General features: G+C 35.6%; 2 protein-coding genes across 2 annotated transcripts in view; one reads left to right on the top strand and one right to left on the bottom strand.

The window, feature by feature from the left end:
• LOC107740377 (lipoma HMGIC fusion partner homolog) overlaps positions 1–9,220 on the bottom strand; it is a 138,841-nt gene extending 129,621 nt beyond the window's left edge. Inside the window, exons 1-2 of the mRNA XM_016552806.1 lie at positions 8,900–9,220; positions 7,178–7,731 (exon numbers count right to left, since the gene is read on the bottom strand). Coding sequence (XP_016408292.1) covers positions 7,178–7,562 — 385 coding nt within the window. The 5' untranslated portion in view covers positions 7,563–7,731; positions 8,900–9,220. The remainder of the gene's footprint in view (positions 1–7,177; positions 7,732–8,899) is intronic.
• Positions 9,221–11,164: 1,944 nt separating this feature from the next.
• LOC107740391 (conserved oligomeric Golgi complex subunit 6-like) overlaps positions 11,165–12,290 on the top strand; it is a 54,012-nt gene continuing 52,886 nt past the window's right edge. The window contains exon 1 of the mRNA XM_016552818.1: positions 11,165–11,388. Coding sequence (XP_016408304.1) covers positions 11,236–11,388 — 153 coding nt within the window. The 5' untranslated portion in view covers positions 11,165–11,235. The remainder of the gene's footprint in view (positions 11,389–12,290) is intronic.

Below are 12,290 nucleotides of genomic sequence, written 5' to 3'. Positions count from 1 at the left end.
TTTGTAAACTATAATTTTTGAGTAAACTATAATTCATGTGCATTAAAGAACCTCGAGTCAGTTCTGACCAACAAGACCATGACAAGGAACCTTTGATTTATAAAAGATGAGATTAAATTGCATAATTCTGGAAGGGCTTTCCAGTACTTCACATCACAAAAGGAAACATCATTCATCTCTGAAAGAACAAAGACAGAGTTTTGAACAAAAGGGCAAGAGGAGGATTCTAATCAAAGATGCATTTGGTGACACATAAAGGGCTTATCGAACTCATTATCAGTAAAATGGGCATCAGATGAATCAATGTGTACCGCAGGGAGGTGCTGCCTTTGCCAAAGCCCCGCTGCTTAGAGCCCTTGCTGCCAGATAGCACTCATTAACACACCACAATACAAATGAAAGGGACTCAATTGGCGAGGACAACCGCGGTGTAGTGATTTAACATCAGGGTACTGTTTCGTTCCCCCCCCCCTCCTCTCTCCCTGGGTCACTCATCTTTCTCTTAACTCCTGTCTGGTGCTTTTCACATCGCTCATTCACTCTTGTTCTGTCCTGCATACTTCAATTTAATGCCACGCTTCAACTCATGCAGCTAGTTCAATGTCAAGAGTTCAGCCGCTGCTCTCCAATGCTCTGTTAACTTCCTGGAACTCATAAAAAAAAACTATTTGATAAACCAGACAATATGACCACACTGTCCTACCTACACCTACATTAGAGTAGTATAGTAAAACCATGTTTTATGGACATTATATAATATGTACTGAGTGATATAAATTAACAATGTACTATAGGGTTAGGATTGGGGTTTGTTTAGGATTAGTTGTTTGTAATAATAATAAAATAATGCTAATAGTAGTACTGTAAGTTAATGTAACTTGTAACAGGGACACTGTAAAATAAAGTGTTACCCAGTTTTCTTTGAAGTACTTTTACTAAAAAAGTATCATAGTTATACCATGTTTAGGACATTGAAATTCCATGGCTTTATCATAGTAAATCTATGGTATTGTATCTTGAAGCATGTTATATTATTACTAATGCCATTGTAATATGATTTTGTGAAAATTTACCATGGTAACACTATGGTAATGCTATATTTTTGGACATCACAGTATACTTTAAAGTATTTGGCATTACCATGGTAGCACAAATTTAGAAGTAATAACACAAAAATGTGGTTAACAGGGATTAGATGGTAAACGTAAAACTGCAGTATATTCGAAATACATCATGGTACTATACCGAATTTTATGTGAAATTCATGCAATGCCATCCACTGTACCATATTTACTACCACCATATTTTTCGTAAGAGTCTAAATACTATGGTAATACCATTATTTTTGTTTTACATTCATTTTTAACTCTGGTCTGTAAGCTTTTTTACATGTTTATGAAAGACATCTCTTATGTTCACCAAGGCTGCATTTATTTGATCAAAAAGTATATATATACACACACTTGAAACAGAACTCTTTGGTAACATTATAGATGTCTTCTTTACTTCAAATTAAAAAGTATATAGGAATAGAGACATTCAAAATGTCTACTCAGTCCTACTCACATTCTCTAAAGACCAGCAAAAGCTCATACGTCAGTTTCATATGTGCAAATGATTAATTGTCAGTTTCTATTGATTGCAAGTGAAAAACTGCTGATAAGGGGCATGATGCTTGCTTGCATAAGCCATGAGGAACTACATTACTCTGTGTGATGAAGGCAGTGCAACATGGGCAACATGACAGGATGTGATGCGTTCAGCAGCCCTGCAGTCCTGTAACCTCCTTGTGTCTTGGTCTCTTAAGTCAAATCCTGCTGTCTGCTAGTTAGAAGCGATAGCGACACCTCAGCTGTCATCCATGAACGAATGATGACGCACCTGGGTAGCCAACTGGAGATCAGGTGAAATCTGCCCTGACACTGTTAGCTTTGGGGAGAATCTAATGTCAGAATAGTTATAAGGGCATACCTGAAAGGATTTATATATGAGGACAGCACATGAACACACCACACAAAAAATACAAGATTTTCATTTACTAAATCAGTATAATTGAAAACAGTCATTGTTCTAACAATTGTCTATTTATATTAACTACATTTTTTATAGCAAAGAGTTTTATGCAAATTGTTTGCATTTTCATGAATTTCAAATTGTGAGTGGGACTGAACCACAAAACCATTTTGTAGTCTGTCTTTTTGAATTCAGAATATAGAATATATTCAGCTCACCTGCTGTGCTTGCTAGTTCAAATTAAAAAATATGTATTATCAAAACGTCTAATACATGTATATTTTAACAACAGCTGCTTTGAGATGCATTGTTCCTGAAAGTTGCAAGTTGTTAGAACTTCAGAGTTTTTGCCATATGAAATTAGATTTTTAGTGTAGTATGTAATAAGAAAAACTACAATAATAAAAAAAAGTTAATGTTTTGTTTAGGGCTGTAAGCGATTACAATTTTTAATCTAATTAATTACATGATGTGGCGATTAATTAATCTAATTAATCGCACACTAATTCTGGCTGAGAAATTACTCTCAAAAGATAATTTAAAGTCATTGTTGTGTAAAGCATCAAACAGACATTACAAAAAGTCGCTTCAGCAAGAAATATTTTGTTTGATAAAATTTGTTACATATTCTATTTTGGACCATGAGGGTGAGTAAATGATGACACAACTGTCATTGAGCAATACCTTTAATAATTTATTTTATTAATTTTATTATTATTACTATGGAAATATGAAATGATTTCTTTAATGAAATTATACTCTAAATAAGAAACTAAAACTGCCAGTAGGTGGTGGTAAATGTCTTAATTATTAAGTCATCGAGTGATTTATTCATTCATTTGATTCGTCCAAATAGCTAATTCATTCAGGAATGAAGTAAATGGTTCTTTAGGAATGGTTCATTGTCGCTTCAAATCCAACGCGCCTATGGCCAATGGTTCAACGTGCCAAATGGTTCACTCAATTCATTCAAAATGTGCAGTAAGAAATTAAATGTCGCTGTGTGTTGCTCGGAGACGAACAGTTCTGCTTTGTCTTTATATTTTCGTTGGCAAAATTGAGCAAAACAGACAACATTGTGTCTAAACTAACACAATATTAACTTCTTCATGGTTGCTTAGCAACGGCAGACGCCTCCGGAGCGCAAGCGCCCGAATGCTTTGGAAAAAAGCAGAAAGCGGCGCTCCTAGCATTTTCCACGCATTTTTAGGCACGACATGTGAACCGTAAGACCACAAGTGCACATGCAGTGTTCCATTTGGGACAGGGCCTAAATGGTTCTCTTTATGTATGGTCCATTGAATCATTAGGCTTGTTCGACTTGAAGCGGATCATCACCATCAGATCAATCGGTGTGACATCAAAGTACCGCAAGAGCTATAGAGAGCAGACGGCTCCTTAGAGCGATTAGTGTATGACATCAAAGTACCGCGAGAGCGATTCAAAAGCATAAGGAGCCGTCTGCTCTCTATAGCTCTCGCGGTACTTTGATGTCATACACCAATCGCTCTGTGTAGCGCCGCTTCAAATCCAACGCGCCTATTGGCCCTTTCACACAGGACGCGGCATGCGCTGTGCTAGCCGCTGGGTTCAGCACAGCCCTTAAGATACAAAGCGATTTGCGCTACGCTGGCCAGAGCGAAATAGGCGGAGTTTTCAAAACTTTTACCGGGAGTTCTATTTGGATGCCCCGTTTCTATTGGCCGCGTGGATAATCGTCACAGAGCGCAGCAGCAAAGTTGAACAATTTTTAACTTTGACCGCGGCGCGCGCAAGCTCACCCATGTGCGCTCTGCTGCGTGTGCGCTTTGGTCGACGCAGCAACAAACCGTCCTTGCGCAGCGCAAGCTATTGAAATGAATGGGTTTCATAGCACAGCGCTGCGCTTTCCGCGTCCTGTGTGAAAGCTGCTTATGGCCAATGGTTCAACACGCCAAATGGTTCACTCAATTCATTCAAAATGTGCAGTAAGAAATTAAATGTCGCTGTGTGTTGCTCGGAGACGAACAGTTCTGCTTTGTCTTTATATTTTCGTTGGCAAAATTGAGCAAAACAGACAACATTGTGTCTAAAATAACACAATATTAACTTCTTACTTACTGAACTGTTGTATAAGATCAGTATCAAATTTGCACTCGTGTGATGTGATATTGCACTTATTGCTCGTGTGATATTGCTTAACTATATGATGTAAATATGAGACAAAAACTCAAACAGGGGCATTTTTGCCCCATATCTTGAATTTTAGGGACATTCTAACTACGTTCTCTTGGCTCCGTCACGCAGTGAGTTGTTGCCCTGCCTCATATCTGTCATCAATCAACTGTATGAAATGTCAGATGACCCACGTAGGTCTGGGGCCCTAGTTTTGTTATTTTTCAGCATCATTCAGCATCATCGTACTAAGTCTCTAAAGCTTACAGTTAAAATGCTTAAAAGTCAGGAACATGAAACCCATTTTACATCCTTGTATTTCTGATTGAAAATGGATATTCAAAGAGACAAAAATATTGCAAACTTGGTTATATCCATCTTCAGTGGTATTTATAGTGAAAAAGAGGTGGTCACATAACAGAAAAGAAGCAGGTGATTGGCAGGCAAGGTTAAAAAATAAGAGGCATTCATTTACATTTAATTTATTTATTTGGCAGACACTTTTATCCAAAGTGACTTGCATGTCATTCAAGGTATACTTTTTATTAGCCATGTACTCCCTGGGAATCAAACCCATGACCTTGGTGTGGCTTATGTTTCGATGAATTGTGCATGCTTATACAAGAATATGCATTATAAAGCTAAATTTAGACTTTAAAAAAAGAGTGATTAGCAGTTGCTATGTGAGTTTGCACATACACTGAGCTAATGAGAATGAACATGAGATAGTGTCTGTTTGGCTGACACAACAGAGACAAAAGACAAAGATAAATGAAGATAAAGTATTTTAAACACCAGGAAACCAAGAGTCACACTAGAATTGTCCACACTTTGAGCCACTGCAGTACAAAGCAAACTTCATTCTAAGACGCTCCACGCAGTATTTGTTTCACCTTCTCTGTCGCAGCAAATAAAAGGCACTTTGCAGGCGAGAACTAAACAAACTGAGTTTGGAATTAAAGGCCCCAGCTTCCAGTCTAAACTCAATCAGATTTCCTTCCCTCTCTCTCACTGAGGCAAAGGCACCCTAAATTAAACTGGATGGAATCAATGTTCACTGAACTAGAGACAAAGAAAAAGGGGCTTGAACTTGATGACCTCTTCATTATGATTTGAATATGAGTAATTTAAGAACATTAATTACGTGAAAATGATATCAGTACTAGGGTTGCAAAATTCCAGGAATTTTCAAGACTGGAATCTTTCCATGGGAATTAACGGGAATTAATGGGAATAAACTGGAAATTTGCTAAATTGCAGGAACTGGAAACTTAAATGTAGTTGAGAAAAAATCTTGCAGCATAATCTTGGTTAAAACAACCAGATTTAAGGCAATTTCAGTTTAATTTCTACCCTACACACTGCTCAATCACATGCATACAGCACACTGCTTAGTGCAGGGCTATTGAGGCCACACACCCCACATGCACTGTGCTTTCCTCCATAACATGAACAGATCATTTATTAAATTCTGCACACAAAATATCAAAATGTCCATCTTGTAAATTACATGAATAATACAAAAAAACTATTTCATTGACAATTTATGAGGTATGTGCTAGCTAGCTCAAGCTCAAGATCAAGCTGTGATGCTCTTTCTGCTAGCCAGTTTTCTGTTACCATACAGAAGTACAGTACTGGTCAAAAGTTTGACACAATACTATTTTTAATGTTTTTAAACATTGCATATCTTTTGCTCATCAAGCCTTCATTTATTTGATCAAAAATGCAGTACAAAACAGTATTACCGGTATTACAATTTAAAATAATGGTTTTCTGTTTTAATATACTTTAAAACAATGTATATCTGTGATGCAAAGCTGAATTTTCAGCATCATTACTCCAGTCTTCAGTGTCACATGATTCTTCAGAAATCATTCTAATATGCTTATTTATTATCAATTTTGGAAACAGTTGTGCTGCTTATATAATTTTTTATTGCCTGTGATTCTTTTTTCAGGATTCTTTGATGAATAAAGTGTAAAAAAAAAAGAGAAAAAAAAAGAACAGCATTTATTTAAAATAGAAATCCTTTTTTAACAATACATTACCATTCAAAAGTTTGGGGTCAGTATCTTTTCTCTTTTTTTGAAATAAATTAATACTTTTCTTCAATAGTAAAGTAGTAAAGTACTTATATTGTTAGAAAATATTTCTACCAAAAAAAAAAATCCAAAAATGTCATTTTTTTAAAATTTGTATTAGTTTGCATGCATGTGAGCCTATGATCAAGCAAAATTTTTATATTTATGTTTGTATATGATAGCTTTATAAATTTATAAATGTTTTGAAAAATATTGAAAAATATGAAAGTTTTAAAAATCCAATTAATTCCCAAAAATTCACGTAAATTCCCATAAACTTGGAATATTTCCAAAATTCCCCAGACGAAGTTCCCATAGAAAGTTGCCGGAAAATTTCAAACCTTCAAAACCCAAAATTCTAAATTTCAAAACCCCCAAAAAATGAAATCAAACCTTAATTATGCATGTAGCATTTATGCATGCAACGTGCCTTACGTTTGCATGTAAAACAAAAGTCCAAAAGTCTGGAGTCAGTTTTTTAAATTTATTTATTATTATGTTTTCAACTGCTGAAAAATTCTGCTTTGCCATTACAGGATTTTTTTTTTGTATTCAGTGTATATATTCAAATAGATTTTTTATTTGTAATATTTCACAATATTACTGTTTTTACTGTATTTTTGATCAAATATATGCAGCCTTGGTAAACATAAAAACATTATTACTTCTATCAAAAACATTAAAAAATCTTACAGACCCCAAACTTTTTAAATACTTAGAATGGCTATTATTGCTGACCGGTGTTATAGGATAAGTTTCACAAAATTTTTCAAGAACATGAAATGATCATATTTTAACCTAAAATCAAAATTTAAAAAATACATTCCAGTAAAAAAAAAAATTGGAGTGAAATGTGACCAGGACATGTCTTTGTGAGTTTCACCCTAAACCAAATGTCCTCGTCAGGTTGACAGACTATTACTCACCTCCAAGAAACTGCATGCCCCCCGCTGCACGTCCGATGGTTCTGGAGATGAGTTCTGATATGCAGCAGCCCATGACCGCGGTGAGCGCCACCAGCAGCAGCAGGCCACATCCAACCCCCGTCACGACTGTACAGATCCGCCACTCCACGCTCGGGATACCCTGAAAGCTTGCATAGCGCCCGCACTGCTCCAGCATGATCGTAGCCTGCCTCTCTTCGTCCCGAACGGGGTACGAGCACCGCCGGAAAGTACCGAAGGACACTGGTTTATCCATTTGTGAGCCCAGCAGCCAGTAGGGCATGAAGAACCCCACGCAGGAAGCTGCTGCGCTCAGCAGGGACACCAGAGCCCAGATCATCCCCGTACACGTGAGGCTGGATGCCATTCTGGAGAAATGTCTTTAAATATTGGCCACAATTCCAGAAGAAAGCTTGGAAAAGAGGATATCAGACACACACAAAAAAATCTAAATCAAAATAATGATTCCTTTTGCCTTGTTGGAAAGAGGATGTCTAGCTCCATACAGTCTTCACCATTGTTCTGTGTGCAGTCACCTGAGAAGAAGCAATAAAACACATTGTCCCCTCAGTCTTCACAGTAAAGATTCACAATTCCTGTTATATATGCAACGGCATTCATATACACTACCAGTCAAAAGTCTGGGGTCAGTAAAAATTGTATTTATTTATTTATTAAATTAATTAATTAATACTTGTATTCAACAAGAATGCATTAAATTGATCAAAAGTTACAGTAACATTTTTAATTTGACAAAACAATTATATTTCAAATAAATTATGCTCTTTTGAACTTTCTAGTAATCAAAGAATCCTGAAAGTCATAGTTTATTGTAATCAGCACAGCTGATTTATACAAACAGCCCCCAAACTTCTGAACAATAGTGCACTTTTTAAGTTTAGATTATGTGCCCAAATGTATCTGGCCACTTAATTTTATAATGTTACAGCACATTTTCTTTCGTATAGTGTTAGTGATTAGTTGTGCATTTCAATATGATATGAAAATATATTAATCAAAGTTTTATAACATTAACTAATGATGTCAAGCTTCTGAAGTTTAATTTAATGTTTGTTATATTGTTAATTAAAGTTGCCACCCAACTTTTTTCATATAAGGCTGAGTGTGGAGTCTAACATCTAATATTTACACAGAATATTACAGGTGGTTACTAGCAAAGAAAAAGAAAACAAAAAGAAAAGAAAAAAAAAGAAAATGGCTAAAAAAGTTTCATGTGGTAACATCTGCATTCAACGATTTTATTAAAGTATTTGATATGACTAAACGAATCTGAATACAGTAAGTCGAATAGAAACTCCTTTTAAGGGTCGGAACTCCTTATGGTAACAATTGCACATTTTCACTTTTCACTGCATGAATCTCTTATTATTAAGACATAATATGCATGATATATCAGCTGTGCTCATATAGCATATGTGCATTTATATTTTAGGATGTTAAGAATTATTATGTAATGTAATCATACATTATAGGTATTAATAATATTAATCTAAGTTACTATAAAGTCTCAAACGTCTAATATTTACAGAAGATAAAGGGGGGGGGGGTCCTACAAAGCTCAACAGACTGATCATCTATTATTAGTGCCACTTCATGACAGTCCTATTATAAACAGCTGCCATGCAAAAGACGCCATCATGCAAACCATAAATATTCATAAGAACATCGTATGTGATAACTTACATAGATATATTCTGACTGGTGTGTTAATTTCAAATTCCGGTCCAGCTTCGTGGGACCGTGAGAAGAAATAAACTTTGTCCGCTGAACGGGGCGCAAGTCGCGGTACGCGCGCAGAAAACATGCATTAAATTCCTTACATGGAGTCTGCTGAGATCTGCTTGAGTCTTTCTGTTTATTTCACTGTCACTCCTGCAGGAAAGCGCTAAAATAATCCCAGTGTATTTCAGAAGACACAAGAAATATTGAGCTGTGTCCGTGTCCACGCACCGAGCGCTGTGTGGCAGCAGACAGACTACACGAGTCCGAGGCGCGCTCGCTTGCGCTTGGCTCACTCACTCGAGGCTCCTCCCACAGCCCTGCTGCCTTTCAACCAGCGGGGCTAGTTGTCACACTTTTTACTCCAGTGTATATTTCACAGAGTAAAATTATTTTAAAATCAGTTTCTGTACAGACACGTTAAGTCTTTACTACAAAAAAAAAAAAAGATCATATATGCCTAGGGGGAAAAGATGCAGTTCATTTACCATACATGCACGCTTTTCAGTGACTACCTGGGTTAAAAAATAAATAACAATAAAAATAAGAATAAAAACTAAAGACAGAAAGAAAAAAATAAAGAAAAAAGAAAAGAAAAGAAATAGTCCACTTAAAGCAAGGGTTCATGGACCCCCGGGGGCCACAAGGGAGTACTAGGGGGTCAATAGAAAAGTTTAGTGAAGAAAACGTAAAAAAGTAAAATCAAATAAGTAATAAATTAAGTTAATAATATTGAACTAACTTTAATCAGACTAAACTAACTAAATATACTAAACCAACCAACTAACTTTAAATAATAAATAATACAACTAAAATAGTGAGTAAAATAAAACAATTTAAAAAACATGATAATGTAATGTAATAAAAATAAACAATAAATATAATGTCATTAAACGTAAGAAACTACATTATTTTCCAAATGATATTTTACACATATTTACATATATAAATTTTTCAGATAGAAATTAAAATAAATTCTCTAAGACTAAGTTAGGACTTGACTAAGGAGTGCAAAATAAGCCATTGACTAAAAAGCAGCTTAGGGAGAGTTGTGATAGGGCTGAAAGGATGGAGGAGCATGTGTAAAGCTCAAGAGATGCTGGTGCAAAGTGGTGCATGCTTGAGGAGTGACCACAGCTGTGAATAATTCACAAAGGCTTCACATCCAGAAACACCACAGAGAGAGCAACCCTGTGACTCACCTCCTTTCTCCATTTAATCCCTCTGAAGAGAAATGGGCTGAAATTCAATTGTTTTTGCCCTCTTGGGTGCAATATCTGTAGTTGTTGTGATTATTCAATGTCAAGGTAACTCCCCTTTTCCCTCTGGCAAGGTGAAGGTCAAGGCACTGGTTTAAAGTGATTTGTTGCATTTTAACAGCATTTATAGGTGCCATTGGTTGGGGAATTAAATTGACAGCAAGTTGTGTCACCTCAAAAGACCACTGTTTTTATTGTGTTTGTGAACTTAAGAGTTCAGGTGGTTAAATCCCCCCGAAAAAAACAAACAAACAAAAAAAAAAAACACTTTCAATCTCACAGTTCTGCCAGATCTTTTTTTTTTTTGACGTTTGAGACCTTCTGTTGACTTTTACTGCTTACATCTATTTTTTTTTGTTGACGTTTGAGACCTTCTGTTGACTTTTACTGCTTACATCTACTTTTTTTTTAATATTGAGCAAATGTTTCTCCTAACTCTAAGCCTCGAATCTTTCTGCATTTCTACTTTTTCATTAAGATATTACTTTTCCTCATAAGAATCACTAGCTTCTCCCCACAATGTAGGTAATTTCAGGTTTTATCTTTATGGGGACAATATTAGCCTATCTTTATGCACATTATTTGGTCCCTGCATGTATGCAAAACCTGACCCATATACTTACGCATTTATACGGTATCTAACTAAATGAGGATTTATTAATTATAATAATTAATAATAATATTTAATAATAATATTTGTAATAATAATTATATTTATATTTATATTAATATATCATATAATTATCATATTATTATATTACATATAAATAGCCTATATTTATAGTCTACATTTATTTTATAAGATATGTTTTATTCAAATATATCAAAATGCTTAAAACATTATTGGTCTATGTAGAACATTAGAACATGAAACATTTCCCTTCAATGACACCCTCAAAGGGTGACACCGTAATTTCTGGAGATTTGTTTTTTTGCGCAAACGTCAACAGCTCGAGGTGCGGAACTAATGTGTCGACCTCTTGTTGTTGCAGTGGGACGTTTTTCTGGTTACTCAAAACAGCTTCCTGGAGGTTGACGTGGATGTTGATGATGGCAGAGACTAAAGCAGAGCTGTCAATTGATGCTTCAAACCTTCACACCTCTAACAGCAGCGGGAATGCGTCCTCACAGCCCAACAACCCTCTATCCAGAAAACTCAACAAGATCCTGGAGACCAGGCTGGATAATGACAAGGTTTGTGACAGTCTGTTCGCATTTGCTAACTTCTTAGATCGCAGTGCACCTGTCACTACAAATTGTTTGCACGTACGTAATTAATAATAATAACAAAAATAAATAAATAAACATAATTTCCGAGTCTCTAATTTATATATTAAATTGCACATACACTTAATTTTTCATTAAAATGTTTTGCCATGTGTCTCTGATTCAAACATGGATGATAAAACTGTCCTCAATTAGAGAAAGGATAAGTGCCAAAATGTACCATGATATTATATATTATTAAAAACAATGGTACACAATAAATAATATTTCAGTAGCGTGGTGTTCTGCACGTCAAACCCTTACAGAAAAGTACATTTGTACACTGTTATGTTATAACATGGTAAATCTTCAGGGTTTGGACAAAGTAATATGAACACTAATTATTGTAAGAGTGAATATAGTTTGTGTAGGTTATAGTGAAAAAAACAAATGTTTCAATTATTTTTTTATTAACTTCTCATTGACTATATTCTCTAGGTTGTATTTCAGTGTAGTAAAGGTTGTGTTCAGGAGTGCTTAGTAAAAGCCATGGGTGAAATAGGAAACTTGTCAGACTTCCCCCCCCAAAAAAGGGGCAAATCTTTGAAGCCCGTTTAGCATGAGCATCTGTAACCTTACCAGCCCAATTGTGTTTAAAAGGGGTCATATGATGTTGCTAAAAAGAACATTATTTTGTGTATTTGGTGTAATGAAATGTGTTTATGCGGTTAAAGGTTCAAAAAACACATTATTTTCCACATACTGTACATTATTGTTTCTCCCCTATGCCCCGCCTTCTGAAAGGCGTTGATTTTTACAAAGCTCATCGGTCTGAAAAGCAAGGTGTGCTTTTGATTGGCCAGCTATCCAATGCGTTGTGATTGGCCGAA

Source organism: Sinocyclocheilus rhinocerous, unplaced genomic scaffold (assembly GCF_001515625.1).
Source record: "Sinocyclocheilus rhinocerous isolate Xijiao unplaced genomic scaffold, SAMN03320098_v1.1 scaffold315, whole genome shotgun sequence".
NCBI classification, from domain to species: domain Eukaryota; kingdom Metazoa; phylum Chordata; class Actinopteri; order Cypriniformes; family Cyprinidae; genus Sinocyclocheilus; species Sinocyclocheilus rhinocerous.
Note: the sequence above shows the minus strand (reverse complement) of the source record. Positions and strands in the feature narration are given on the sequence as shown.